Here is a 15,166-nt window from a genome sequence, read left to right as displayed (position 1 = left end):
CTTACGCTGCGGCTCTTTTCAGTCCCGATGTATAGTGCTGTCCACCGACAGTGTCTGACAACCCAGGCCGACAGCAGTGGTCGGCCTCAGGCCCGACCCGTGACCCGTGCCGTGAACCAAACCGTGACCCACCCGGTGACCCGCCGGTGACCCGCCGCCGCTCGGGTCACCGGGTGTAACGGTGACCTGGTGACGCGAACTCGGTCATCGGAGCGTCCACTTCGCGCGGCTCCCAGGCCGGCGGTCATTAGTGGTGGCAACGTCACCCAGATCCGGCCCGGCCGGCAGGCCGGATCCGGCCCGGCACCGGAAACGACAGAGCGGCGGAGGGTGGGGAGAGTGAGGAGGGTGGGGAGAGAGGGAGAGGGTGGCCGGCGACCTGACATATCGCCACATCAGCCGTCACGGACCACTTCAGTGGCGATAGGGGCCGACGCCCTGTGTTTGTGTGTATGTGAGCGTGTGTATGTAATGTATGCGTGTGAGTGGTATGTATGTGTGTCTCTGTGGCGAGATATACGCACACACAGCACGCTTGCAGACTGCGTGTGGCCGGTTCATTAGTTCTGGTGAGGCGCGACGGTAGCGATGGCGGAGGTAAACACCGGGAAAGCGATGTCGGGCCGGTCACCCAGATAGACATCACACGGCGGCGCCCGGAGCACCTGTGAATGGTGTCAGCTCCGCCGCCACCGCCACTGCCACTGCCAGGGCAGGCGACGTACCGTGCCGATTCGACGCACAGCGAGAAGGCCCCTACACCATACAATGAGGTGTCGTTTCGCCAGCAGTGGTGTGGTGTCACTTGACCTTGCCCCGAGGCTGTCGGCAGGGTCCCGTGCATCATGATACTATTGTCACCCCCTGCACGACCTCTGTGAAGCGGGATGCAATTGCGGCACTGTTGCAGGGACGTTTGTCTGGACAATTTTTGAAATCTTCCACTGGAGAATGAATGTGAAGTTGAAACTTGAAAGAGCTGCAGTTGCGTGACCTGATTTCTTAAAAAGAAACACCATAGCTTGATTGTCCAAAACTACCCTTATTTTACGTTCATGTCGCGCTACAGCCCTTTACGATGCTTCATATTCAATAGAAAAACACGCAGTTCTAACGAATAATGTTTGTCTAATTTTCAAACAACCTGCGGTTACTAATTGAAAAACACGTTTTTTTTTTAGGTGAATGAGCATTTGTTTTCCATGAGAATGAAACATAGAGACCAAGACTGGAAACCAGGAACCAAAAATACAAGAGCACAGCTCATAATCGCTCAAGATGTTATAGGCCACTTTTAAAGGGAGATAATGAGCTTTCTTTTTTCTTTAATAAAAATTACTCGACATCTACATATACTATTTCTACTGTAGTTTCTATAAAATATGAAAATTTCCTAGCACATTTTCGTATGTGAAAAAGGTTTTTATTTTTGCAAAAAAGAAGCAGTACTTGCAGTACTTGTAACACCCACCGAAATGCGTTGTCCTTCTTGTCCTTCTCTATAAAAAAGTCGCAGTATATGGCGCTTTTGTTTCAAACAGCGACGCTTGGGTTTTTGTTTATGTTATCGCCTTGTCGTTTCTTGGTTGTAAGGATTCTAATTTGAATTAGAGTTAATTCGGTTTAGAATTAATTAGATTCGTACATAGTGCCTACTCTTCTTTGTTTCCAAGTATTATTTTGCGCCACAAATGAACGGCATGCGCCAGAAACGCAGCCAAATCTTGCGATTGCGACTACGAAATTCATTATTTTGGCCTCAGAGCCTGAAGCGAAAAATACAAGCATATTTATTTCAAAAAGACTTCAGGTTTGTCGAACGGTGTTATGAGAATTTTGATAACAGTACTGCATAAGTTTTTCAGTGATGCCGCAAAAGTGTTGTATCTATCTTCTTTTATTGTGCAGTCGGCGGGACCGATTCAAAATTGAGTCGTTGCTACTAAAATAGCAGCATATGGCCTCAGATGATGAACAGGAAAAATAGTTGCGTAAATTTAGACATAAACCACCCCCAAACCATGAATATCTTTTGAAGGCACTATAGACGACCATTAACTAACTACAGGGTGTTTCACTAAAAGTGTCAAAAAGTAAAAGGTCATAATGCACATAAGAACAATGTTTTCTTAGGAAATTTGCATATCATTTCATCCGCAATTGTTGGACATTTGAATATATAACAGCGATATCACCGTCACTCAAACCTATTCCACATATCCGCCCCTTCTTTTGATGCACCGTTTCCGCACGTGTCCGGAGGTGGCTCACAGCCCGTTTTCATATTCACCGTCCAGACTGTCGGCAAAGCCTTGAATTGTGCTCTTCAGCTCCCGAAATGATGCGACTTGAGTCTTCTCAGCTCTGCGAGAGCTACTGAGTCACTGACCAAAACCAGAAGTCTAGCGGTGACAGATCGGGGCTTCGCGCTGGCCATGGGGGCGGGCGGTGAGGCAGCTGATTATTTGGCCCAGGAGCTTCTGGTCCAGCCAGTTTCTGGTGGCTACAGCCGTCATAGTGGTTGTTTTTGATAACTTGTAAGGCCTTGGCTATATTTGATGTTAAAATTAGCTTCTTGTTATCTTCAAAGGCCCTTAAAAAGACCCTGACCTTTTCAACGGTTTCCGCCGAGAGGTGGGGGCGACCCCGCCTTTTTTTGGACTGGAACTGGCATCGAAGGAGCCCTTTTAAACCTCTTAAGAAGCTCTTTTAAACTTTTATAATCTGGAACGTAGCGAGGTGAGAGAGTAAAACGTTTCCTGAAAAGTCGGCATACCGTTTCAATGTTTCTGATGGCACCAAATGTAAGTGTAATTCACCCCTCCTGTTGAGGTGTAAATAACCTGTCCTTGGTCTGCATACGGAAAAAAACGACTAGTAACTTTGGCCTCCTGCCCTCGCTCCGTATGGGTGTAAAATACATCTTAAATGGACAAAGCATAAATGTCCAAAAATTTGCCACAAAGCCACATGCGCAACCACGTGATATGCATATTTTATATATCTTTAACAAGCATTTACTTTTTGACATTTTTAGTGAAACACCCTGTAGATGTGATGAAGATCAAATGTAAGGAATACGCTCATTTTACAAAATTACATGCAAGTACCAAAAAGTGATGTAAGTACTTATTCAACGGTCATTTTCAGCGCTCCCCGCTAACGTGACTTCAAGTTGAGATATTTGCGGCAAGGTACCGCATTGAGCAAAATGGTTTTAATTTACATTATAACTTGTTGTGTTTTGTCAGAAAATGATCCTAACTCAGATTTTGTGGAAAAAGGTCATTATCTCCCTTTAAGGGAACAAAAGCCGTGCCGTAATGCTGATGATCGAATACCTGAAAAATGCGGCATATATTGAAATACCACCGTATTACCACGCAACGAAGCAGCAGGAACGCTATAGTCGTGTTTGGCGTATAGCTGACGATTTAGCTAAATTTGTTATAACTCGCATGATACAAATAGTTCTTTTCCTTTTGCAGGATATCACATTGCGCACTGTGGTTCGCATTATGCTGACGGTTGGGTTGGACTGTACGGAATCCAATATGAGACGGGCTGGGGGTCTTCTCTCCACCGGACCCATATGCAAGTATTTGTGGCGGTCCGTAGGCCGTTAGCCGAACTCAATATTTTCAAGAACCTCGACTCCGGCGTAGAGCGGTTGCAGCTCGTTAGCTGGGACCAATGTGTCTTGACCGGTTGCGTGGCCGGCCGATTAGGGCACACACACACACACAGACACACACTTAGAGACACGCACTGGGCCCAGCTAACCAGGCGCGGCGGCGAGCGTGTGACGTTGTCACACCGGTTGTGTCAGCCGCCGGTCACGGCCTGTGACGGGTGAAAGGCCACGGTCTGCGCCGCTGGTGCCGCTGGTGCCGCTGGTGCCGCTGGTGCCGGTGCAGTGGTGACATGAACACTGTGTCGGCGGGTCAGCCGAGCTGTGTCACACCCGGCCTGTCCTTTCGCCAGGGCCGGCCGGCCGACATGCCGAGCGAGTCGTTTGCACAATGTGACGCTCTGTTAACGACGACACACAGCCACCGCCGCTGCTACTATGGTGTTGCGAGCAATTTCAGAGGGCGGAGGCCGACACACAATGAAAACGGCGACCTTGTCTTCAAGACACGCAACAAGAGTACCTGCGTGTGAGGGATTTCACCACTCGTTGCTATGTCTCTGAAATAACTTGGCCTTGGAAGACATCTTGGAAACTTTTCGTAGCTTGTGATTACGTTGTTCTTTTACTGGTAGGTAGTTGTTGCATAAAATGAGCTTCTCAAATTACGTGCTTTTTGCTTGAATTGCAGGGCTTACAAAATAGCTTCTACAAAGATGTTGTTGAAACATCTGTATCTAAACATCTGTAAACAAACATTGCTGTTTTGTGGTATATGTTATGGTATGCTGAGTGCTACAATTGATTTACCATTTCTCTTTGATATGAAATATTATTAATTGTAAAAAAAAAAAATCATTCAGAATTCTTGTCCAAAGCGAAGTCGAGCTGAGTTGTCGAGTATCTAGCAGCGTCCGAGCCCATCCTTTTGGAAAGGAAGCTTTCCAATGACCACGTCGCCCTGACCCAGCACCTCAAATGGTCACCCGAAGGAGTATCTTCAGATTTGCCCTTCATCGGTTTTCTGGTCAGGTGGGGTGATTGTCAGCCCAAACAATGTGATGTGCTTTCGGGATGCGGATGGGCTTAGTCAGGAGGATAAAAAGAATGAGGTAGACAATTTCAGAAAGCATGCTACTCATGAACTACTGACACATAAAGTGTGCTGTTACAATAACATTTGGTACACGATTTACGCCAGAAGATAATAAAGTCCATATTTATCGAGCTAAATTCAATTAAATACAGCTTGTATCTTCACGCTGTTAGAATGACCTTGTGTAGGATGCGTAAACGATGCAGGAAAATAGTCGCCATGATAATATGGCTATATGGATGCTGATTAAAGCGTCATTCTTACATTTTGGGCCTATTTTTGATTTCCTAAGTACACATTTGTAGACATCGAATTAGGAATGTAAAAGCAGATGTGACCAGCCGCCCGTTGTACCATTCAACAAGTGGAATTCAACGCTGAGTGTTATGGATTCAATGGAACATAAAACACTATTATTATACAATAAGCCACTGTATTGTCAAACACCAAGCTATGTATTACATCGGTGCGTTAGCAGTGCTCACAGCCTTCAGATCCAGACCAGCCCGGCGCGGAGGCAGCGCCACCTACACACAGGCACACTAGCGCCACCTGCACCAGGTGTGCTGGCTGGTCATGGTGCTACCGAACGCTAGGGAGAATACATGGATGACGGGTGCTGACCGCACGCGGAGAGGGCGGGCGACGGGTGACATCGGGCAGATATGGTGACGCGGTGTGCGGTCATGATGATGAGAATGACAATGGGTGCAGGCGGGTGGCGCACAGCATTGAGCGAGATAAGATACTTAAGTAATGTTAGGCAGTCGCCAGGGACGTGGTCCGCAGCAGTCAGGAACAAATGGAAACAAAACGCAGAGTTCATGTTACGCACAATACGAGATATGCTTGCGTACAAATAACGTCAGTTTTCGTCACATATACGCATGTATCACACAAACATAAAACACTCCTTGACTTTGGACAATAAAGCGACACACATGAACACTCAGCGTTTAGCGAACATTCACACACCCATACACATAAACACACGTGGAAACCCAGCACTCCCCGCACATTTCCCCAGTAGGACGCGTCCCTCTCCACCGGACGCTGCTCGGAGATCCGTGTCTCACACACGATCTTTGGTTTGACGGCTGGCTGTCGATCTCAGTCCGCCATCTGAGCGTTTCTCTTCACGTCCGTCTCCAGAGCGGACCCACTGCGCTCCGCTGACTAGGCCTCCACGGGACGGTGCCGCCCACCGAGGGCTGACCTGACACAGAGGGGGTCCTGGGGAGGGCCCGCTCACTGGCAGCTCCGCCGGACAGCCACTCTCTCAGAGACTTCCACCGGACCTGCGGCTCCCTCCGGGGGCAGACGACACGCTGACGACAGTCCCCGTCTTCCCCCACAGGACTTCGCCACTGGTGCACACACTATTACAGGTGGCAGCACTGCTCCCTGCGGCTCCGCACGAGCCCTCTCCCAGCCGGGAGACGCCGCCGGCCGCGCCCCGGTCTCTGAGGGGCCGGGCCCGCCGCGCCTCTGTCAACACCAGGACTCGCCGGCCACCGAGGAGGGCCGCACGGCCGGCGGTCGCGGCGGCCGCTCCCCCTCTCCCTCCTCCTCCTCCCCTCCCCCGTACATGTCCGCCAGCTTCCGGAACCGAGGACCGAACTCGTTCAGGTAGTCGTAGTTTTGGTCGTTGTCGTCGGTACCTGGTGGATGATAAATAAGCTAGGTTAGATAAACCTGTGCCGATGGACACGCATTAAGTCACAAGTTTATCAAAACAGTCTGAGCCACATCCAGTCCGTTGGACCAGCCCTGCCACCCCCCCCCCCCTCGCCCCGAGTCCTCCCCGCCGCCCCGTACCTGAGTTGATAGAGGACAGGGAGCCGGCCGAGCTGCCGCCGCCCTCGTACGCGTAGTTTCGCACATCGTCCGGCGGCCACACGCTGTCGTCGCTGTCAATCTTCTGTCGGTTGTCGTCGATAAAATCTCGTACCGAGACGGGAGGCGCCCTGCCCACCTGACCATTGCTCTCTGTAATGAGGAGACAAGTTAGCACCGATTCGCCACGCCGTCAAAACAAGGGTCAAGTCAAAACTAAGGTACATAAAAATGTATCGGTCTCAAATACGTACACGATAAAAGCCACTAGGCCAGGACGTCTACCATGTTCTTAGCAATAGGTAAGCATAACGTACAAATGACAAACCAAATATGCATACTATATCAGTCGTCAATAACGTCCATTCTTCTCAGTTCTCAGCCAGTTATTATGTGCGCTGATACTCACTGCTTGGCCCGTTGGCGACCTGCAGGACACTGAGGTCGTAGGCAGTCTGGTCCTTCTCGCCACCGCCCTCGTCGTCATAGTTGATGATGGTGTCCCGCATCTCGTCCGTCGGCTCCTTGTACAGCGTTCGCACGTTGCGTCGCCGGAACATGATGACGGCCAGCACCAGGACTGTTTAGGAGATAAAAAACGGCGATCAAACGATGCTTTAGGCATCGAAGGCCTTCATTAACTCTGCTAAAACATCAGAACTGGTGAGATTATCAATATTGAATGAAAGAGGAGTCCTGGCTGACTGACACTGACTGACATTGAAATTACTCAACAACTCCGATGCTGCTGCTGTACCTTCATGGCTATGTTTTATGTTGTAATAAAGCATAGGTCATTCTGTAAGTTACAGCGGGAGAGTGGTATGTGTCGAAGTAAGGAGCGACACTCACGCAGCAGGCAGACGAGGCAGCAGAGAAAGGCGATGAGGAAACTGGGCGTCGTCTCGATCACCGGCTGAGGCTTCACGTTCTCCACACAGTAGTTGCTGTAGTCCTTGCCGTAGGACGGGTGGCTCAGGTCGAACACCTGAGGAAGGAAAGTGGTGAACTCGTTAGGCAATGGCAGGCATTGAACGCGACCCTTTCATGGGGAAGGATTGGGAATGATAAACACGCTCTTCCTTACACTAACAAACTAACGAAGTGAAAATTATCTAACAGCAGAGTCGTTTGAGTACCAAGAAGGTATTCTTTTTAGTCAAAAACGCCACGTAACTCGAAAATTGAATGTCGAAGGACTACCAAGTATCAACAGAAACGCACACCATGTTTAAAAATGGCCGGAATTTGTGAACTAGCCCTACATAACCCCTCCTCTCGTGTCTCCGCCTTCTTACCCGGTCGAGGAAGGTCATGTTCTGGATACAGCCGGTGAAGCCGCCCCAGCCGGGCAGTCGATCCCAGGAGACGGCCGACTGCACCCGGTCCAGGGGCACCGCCGAACCCCCCAGCTGCAGCGGCGCCGCCACGTTCAGAAACCGCGAGCTGCCGGGCACGGCCGCCGCCGCCTGGCACTCGGGTACTCCGACACAGCTGTCCACCAGGACCGTCACAGTCTGGGGAGGGAGGGAGGGGTCAGTACATGACAGTACACAGCTGTCCACCAGGACAGTCACAGTCTGGGGAGGGAGGGAGGGAGGGAGGGGGAGTCAGTAGTCAGTACACTATGAGGGGACAGCACATTGGGTGCTCCAATACAGCTGGCTTCTAAAATAGTGATAGTCTGGGGAGGGAGGGAGGAGTCAGTACACTCTGGGTAGTCAGAAAACTCGTGTACTACGACACAGCTATCCACCAGGACACTCACAGTCTTCTGAGGAAGGTGAGGTGTTATATGTATAAGGACACTTTGGTTATATGTATAGAATATCATCGACAGCCTTTCGATGGTTGAGGTCCAATATACTTCAATACACTGTATGAACACTACTCGACCATGTATTGAGGTCTATCAGCAGGACTAATCGCCCCAGGTAAGCCCGTCTCCGGTGTGCCCCAATAAGCACGGCTAAGCTGGCGTATTCAATAACCAGACACATTGATCCATCTAGTCAATAGACGGTAACGGTGGCAAACAACCCTTCTGCTCCGTCTGACGGGCCGCGCCGGGCGGGGGCGGGGCCGCGGGGGCAGGGGCGGGTCTCGTCAGTCTGAAGTGTTAATCACTATCCATCACGAGGTGCCGAGTGGCCAGTCGTGACCGGGCAGTATTAGTCACACCCGCAGCCTAAGCGGTCCGCGCCACCGGCTAAACGCCCGACAACAGCGGTAGTCAACGAGACCTGGATACAACCACCGCAGGCAGCGTCCAGCCGAGGTAGGCGTGGCGACAGACCATAAACCACTGACATTTCATACTGTAGTGTAGTACTGCACCATGGGTAATTTTCATTATTATTGTTGGGTTAGCTTGATCGCCACGGGCTGACCTACAGAGCCGGCGCAGTGAGAACGTACATACCACCTCCTTCTTCCACCCTCATCTTACTCCTCACCCAAGCCTCATCCGCTCTCACCGACCTGGGTGTCCCATGTGATGTCCACGTGATGACGCTTCCCATCGTTGACAGCAGTTTGGGGACTGGCCACGGCCGTGGCGGCGCCGAAATTGAGAAACACCCTCAGCCGACCCTCGTGAAGGTCGATGGCGAAATAATCTGAAAAAGCCGACAGATAGTCAGGATTAATGGAAAGAGCGACGATCGTGACAAACAAGCATAAATGATCAATGAAAAGGCGACATCGTGACAAACAAGTATGTGCAAAATATGTGCAATGAAACAAAAATCTATAACTGATTATCATGATCTAAAAAGTGAGCAGCCCGCTCGTTCAGAGTTGCTAGAAACTCGTGTCCCTTGGTATCAAAGCATACGAAACCCAGTTCATCGTGTACCTCGGCTTATTAGTTGAATATACATGACGATACCCTGCGCGGCGCGATTCCCTTTCCCAGCGAATTCTATCCATTCCTCACCGTGCACGTTGCCGGTGGGCTCCAGAAGCGGTCCGTTGTAGAGGATCAGACCCTCGTCGGTGCTGGTGGTGAGGTCAAAGCCCAGGTGGGAGGCGTTGCAGGCCGTCAGCCGCGGGAACCAGGCGTATCCGGTTCCCTCAAAGTGAATGGTGAGCCCCTCGCAGTTGGGGCCGGGGTAGCCCTCTGGACACTCACACCTACGAGACACAGCGGAGGTCTTAGAAGCCGCCCTTGCATGTACCAATAAACAAATAACGCGGTTTATTTACAAATACAAATAAGCACACATTCTAATCGATAAACCATGAGTGCCCTCGATGTTTGAAGTACGCATGGCAGCGCCAGTGATTGACCTACTTGTTTTGAGTTTCGTCCCATCTGCCGTCGTTGAGGCAGACCTCCCGTGGCATCGGTGGCTCGCACTGACCACAGGTGTACTGCAGTTGGGTCCGGACTCCTGTGGGGACAGTCACGGTCACAGTCAGTCACAGTCACAGAGTACAGGTGTCCTACAGATCGGTCCGGACTCCTAGGCGCACAGTCGCAGTCACAGTTACTGACCACAGGTGTACTGTAGCTGGGACCGCACTCCTGTGGAGACAGTACACAGTTGCAGTTACGGTCACACACAGTCACAGTTACTGACCACATGTGTACTGCAGTTGGGTCCGAACTCCTAGGAGCGTAGGCACAGCGCTCTATTCTATTTCATTTCATTCATCCTCTTCTCAAGTCACTTCCTAAAAATCATCTGTAACATGTCATTGATCTGTTTCGCCTTCCCTCTTCAGAGCATCTTGCAATGAAGCCGTTTGGGCATCCTTTCACTGCTCTGAGATGAGATATATTCAGTCTAGGAGCCCCATCCCTCTCCTAGCCGAAGGAAGGCGTTATTGGACGCCGACTGTCACAGCGTGGATATTGAGCCCAGAGTACGGCAGCTCCGTCTGTGAATAACAACCCCCCGCCCTATGTGGCTCCTACTCAAGCCCACGCGTGCCCCGATTCAGACAGACTCGCCACCGACTCGTTACCCAGAAGCCATCGCGGCATAAACGACGTAAACCGTGCTTTAGCGCAATCACCGACACATATCGCCTTCTGGGTAACCGTTAGAGTTACGGGCGATCGACACCGGCTGCCGTGATTCCAGTCGATGTCGTGTCACGGTCGGGTGATTTAGAGCCCACTGATAATGTCCGGCGAATTTAGCGCGCTGGCACCTACCGATGATACTGGAGGTGTTGGTCTGCACGCGGTACACCTCGTTGTCGAAGATCTTGAGGTGTGAATGGCAGCTGCCCCGGCAGGTGGACTCGAAGAGGCAGTCGTCGATGCCGACCTGGTCGATCTCCACCTTCAGCATCTCCTCGAGCTGGCGGGACATCATCGGCGGTGTCATCGGGACAACATCGGCAGTGTCAGCGGGATAACATCGGCATTCGGCAGTGTCATCAGGACAACGTCGGCACCGTCATCGACTGTCGTTACTCGCCCCGTCCGACGTAACGACACACAGCGGAACGTCGTGGAAATGAGCCACTGGAGAGGCTTATACTGCGCAGTGCGCAATGACTTGCCACCAACTGTTAGTAGAAAGTAATTAACAGCTTTGATTTTCCATCTTTGTTCTCTTATCACTGTCCTCTCCTCTCTTCCCATCATACTAGCCACCTCCCCCCTACCCCTCACCCACCTGTTTTTTGTTCTGCGACACGATGCCGTCCATCCTCTCTGCGCGGTAGTAGGGCGAGCCGTGGGCGGCGTACCGCACGTCCACGCCACCCGCCCCGTTGTCCTGTACCCCGAACAGGTCGACGTTCTCTGGGGCGGTGCTGAACAGGCGGGCCAGCTCGGCAATCAGACGCCGGTACATGGACGGCGTCTGCCGGAGGGCGGGTGAGAGGTCAGTGGTTCGTAAGAGCTCATAAAACATGATTATTCTGCGATAAGAGGAGAAGAAATGCAGGGGATTTCCACTTCGCAAAAGCAGGGTTAATTATGAGCTAAGCGTCTAGTTACAGAGACTTGTATTGCAGATTAGGTATACGCATAGCAAGAACAGACCCAAGTGAAATGGAACTGGCAATCCGATCAAAGAAGATGATTGTACGATTTCTACGGAAAAGATTACATCGAACGATGCCCGCGAATCGAGATCAGTGGGGACTGGATGCCTCACCATCATCGCACAAGCTCCTAGTCGACAACAGGAAAACGACGCAGACGAATATTGAATGTCATTCGCTGACTGATCCCTCCGCTATGTATTCTCACATCTGCACCTTACATAATTGGTACGAAGTCAGCCCACTCACATTTTTGTCCGGGTCTGTGATGAACCTCTCAGCAGAGACGCCGGCGAAGCGCAGCGATCCCGACTGCGTAACGGCCTCCCGCGGCAGCAGTCGTACCGTCACAGTCACATCCGCCGTCACGGTCGACTGGAACTTCTTGTCGTACACCTGAGGACACGTGACGTGACGGCGTGTGACGGGGCGGGAGGGACATGACGTCACGGCGGGGTCAGCGGGTCCGCGGTATCTGGACAGCGCGGCGGGATTAACGTCAGAGTCATTGGGCAAGTAGCCGGGCGACGCGCAGAATGAAACGTCTCGAGGTAATTTAAGCCGGTGCAGAAGTTGGACAGGAGTTGAGAGGGACACTACGTCACTGGACAGCGGGGAGTTTAAAGAACTTGTAATTACCGGAGCCAGGCGATGTAAAGACCGCCGAACCGGAGGCCGGCCAAGTAATGAGTCTGTTTGATCACGCTCGGACAAAGTTCAGATGAGTTCAGGGTGTCACAAGTCCCATGGCCGCCTTGACGTCACAGATGGCTGCGACGGCTTTAAGAATAAAGTGCACGTACCTGGAACTGGAGCGGGTAGCTGCCGTTGGGCGTGCCGTAGCGCATGGTGATGTTTCCCGTGTCTCTGTCCAGCTCAAAGTGGCGGTACTCCTGGCCAGCCAGCCACGAGAAGGTCTTGTCGGGCAGATCCCAGTCGTCCGGGTCATCCACGTACACCCGGCCCACCACCGTGTCGGGCATCTTACCCTGAGGGAGAGAAGAGGGCCATGATCGGTCAGAGGCGCACACGGTGAAAGCATTCGTCAGTGGAGCTGCGGGCTCGGCAGGCCGCGTGAGGAGTCACACGATCTCGGCTGAGCAGGGTAGAGGGCTAGGGACAAAAGATTATATCCGGGAGCCAGTGCGGACTATGGGGTGTCGATTACGCTAGCACTTGAGGCTTAGTGCGCAGGGATAAAAATAGGCGTCTGTTTTACACACTTTCACAAGCCGTTAAAAAGTATATTTCTGACACGTAACTCTTTGTTATGTCGATTATTCAGCGCAAAGATGTTTATTACTTCCACAAAGTGACGAAATACCGCTGCAACTATGAACTGCTAGCCGGCAGATCCAGTCATTCTCATTCAACGCTTGACAGAAAACAAGTCAGCTGTAACATATAAATTAACAGTTGATCGGGAGCATTTGCAGAGGGAAACAGAAAAGGCGAACTAAGTTTCAGCTTAGCAGCAAACAGACTTTAATTTACGGTGACGTGTATGATCATGCGGTTCAATAAAGTCACGCATGTGACCATTTAAATGTTCAGAATGTGCAAAGAAAGCAACAATCGGTAAATAAAATTGCGAAATCGTCATCATGTCTTAAAGTTATATCAAATAAGATAACAATAAAAGATAACCTACAAAGCTGTAAAAGAGAACAAAATGAGTGAGCGGCATAGATAGGTATCTACTACATGGAATGATCGAACTCATATGTATAAAAAGACGTTGAAATATATTTGCGGAAGCGCACCAAAAATAACCTAAATGGGTAATGGGTGATAGTTTTCTTTCCGCTCACTTATTTCCAACCCCACGCTCCGCGGCGAACGGAAAATAAGCCAACTGAGCGTGCTTAATTAACGCAATAATCGCGATTAAATCAGTAGCAATTCACGCGAACTGAACCGGAATCCACGTCCCAAATCAGGAGCGATCCATGCAGAGGAGCCGCCAGCTGTGGGGGCTCAGCAGAGCGCCTGGTGGGACGGGTCGGTCAGCGCGGGCTGGGCTGTGCTGAAAACAAGCACACGGCGCCGGCCGGCCGGCTGGTGCGCGCTGGTGCCGGTCAGTGAGGGAGTCAGACGGGAGTGGGCGGGTGCCAGTGCGGGCGGGGGCGGGGGCGGGGGCGGGGGCGGGGGCGGTACCCACTTGCCGCCGATTATAGGCATTGCCGGTCACATACTCGGCAGTCAGCCACTGCGGGTCGGTGGCCTGGCGCACAAGCGCCGCTCCCGGCTCAGCCTGGCACACGGGCTTAGGTCAGATCACGGGTCATAGGTCACGGATCACAGGTCACGGATCACAGGTCACGGATCACAGGTCACGGATCACAGGTCACGGATCACAGGTCACGGATCACAGGTCACGGATTACATGTCATGGGTCAAAGGTCACAGATTACAGGTCATGGGTCAAAGGTCACGGCTAGCGGGTCACAAGTCACGGGTCATAGGTCACTGGTGAGAGGTTAGAGGTTACATGTCGCACTCCACAGTCCACAGGCGTCCAGTGTCATCGGGATTTTCAAGCCAAGTAAGTCCAAATCAACCTTTATCAATCCCATTAATGCATTAGTGCAGGCAATCCAACCAATATCCCATCAGCAACCGCCACCAGAAGCCAGCCAGTGCCTGTACCCCGATCTTCTCAGTCTGCCAAGCCGCACCCGAGTCCACCCTCCTACCCCTGTCAAATACCACCTCACAGATCCGCCACCCACCTCGAAGTTGAAGACCTGGATGGCGCTCGAGCCGGGCCTCATGTCATTGTCGTTCTCGTCGCCGATGATAACCGTGAAGAGGCTGGTGCCGGTCAGGGCGCGCGGGTCGGCCAGCTCGTTGTCGCTCACCACCACGGGGATGGCGTACTGCTTCTGCTTCTCGCGGTCAAACTTCACCAGAGGGCGGATCTCGGCACGGTTCGCTGGTGATAGAGCGGGTGGGGGCGAATGTAAGACAGTGTGATTGAGAACTTGCTGAAAATGCAACTAAACTATGGTCGGTGGCCAGTGCTAAATGCGATGCGATGTTGCAGCTGGTAGATAATCCATCCAAGACCGGCTAAGCCTTTTAATTTTGAACTATCTCCAACCACCAACACCATCGTGGTTTACAAATTAAACGAGACCAACGGACTTCTCCCGTTGCCATAGCCGCAAAACACCACAAATCACCAAGTACCACAAGTTCCTTCATAATCATGAATCAAAACCTCACACCACTGTATCTCCACACTTAAGTCTACCAATCGAATCGCACCACAAAGCCACCCAATCTCCCGACCTACGAGCCACGAGCGGGCGGTCGGGTGTGGCGGGCTCAATCATTCAGCTCGCGTCTGAGCCGGCCCATGCGCTCATTCGTCTCGTGCATAATTTGCGCGACTACGTCACACCTGGCGGCCGTACCAGGGTAACTGTCTGGTCGGTTAGATTCGGACAGGGTCGGAGATCGCCTCAGCTGGCGGATGGGTATATAGTGAGAACGACGGGCCGCTCGTGCTAAGGCTCATGTAGAGGGGGAAAGCCTTTACAAGGCGTAGTAGTGTCCATGTGGGGGAATCATAAATTAGCTATGTATCTTAG

At 51.6% G+C, this 15,166-nt stretch overlaps 1 protein-coding gene across 1 annotated transcript in view; it reads right to left on the bottom strand.

Moving 5' to 3' along the window:
* Positions 1-5,143: 5,143 nt before the first annotated feature.
* Positions 5,144-15,166, bottom strand: part of LOC122386486 (neural-cadherin-like) — a 136,525-nt gene continuing 126,502 nt past the window's right edge. The window contains exons 21-33 of the mRNA XM_043375726.1: positions 14,303-14,505; positions 12,374-12,559; positions 11,820-11,966; positions 11,198-11,386; positions 10,729-10,876; positions 9,859-9,958; positions 9,502-9,698; positions 9,045-9,181; positions 7,862-8,080; positions 7,416-7,551; positions 6,973-7,143; positions 6,546-6,716; positions 5,144-6,388 (exon numbers count right to left, since the gene is read on the bottom strand). Of these exons, the coding sequence (XP_043231661.1) occupies positions 6,219-6,388; positions 6,546-6,716; positions 6,973-7,143; positions 7,416-7,551; positions 7,862-8,080; positions 9,045-9,181; positions 9,502-9,698; positions 9,859-9,958; positions 10,729-10,876; positions 11,198-11,386; positions 11,820-11,966; positions 12,374-12,559; positions 14,303-14,505 (2,174 nt within the window). The 3' untranslated portion in view covers positions 5,144-6,218. The remainder of the gene's footprint in view (positions 6,389-6,545; positions 6,717-6,972; positions 7,144-7,415; positions 7,552-7,861; positions 8,081-9,044; positions 9,182-9,501; positions 9,699-9,858; positions 9,959-10,728; positions 10,877-11,197; positions 11,387-11,819; positions 11,967-12,373; positions 12,560-14,302; positions 14,506-15,166) is intronic.

The sequence above is a fragment of the Amphibalanus amphitrite genome, unplaced genomic scaffold (genome assembly GCF_019059575.1).
Source record: "Amphibalanus amphitrite isolate SeventyFive unplaced genomic scaffold, NRLGWU_Aamphi_draft 000253F_arrow, whole genome shotgun sequence".
NCBI lineage: Eukaryota > Metazoa > Arthropoda > Thecostraca > Balanomorpha > Balanidae > Amphibalanus > Amphibalanus amphitrite.
Note: the sequence above shows the minus strand (reverse complement) of the source record. Positions and strands in the feature narration are given on the sequence as shown.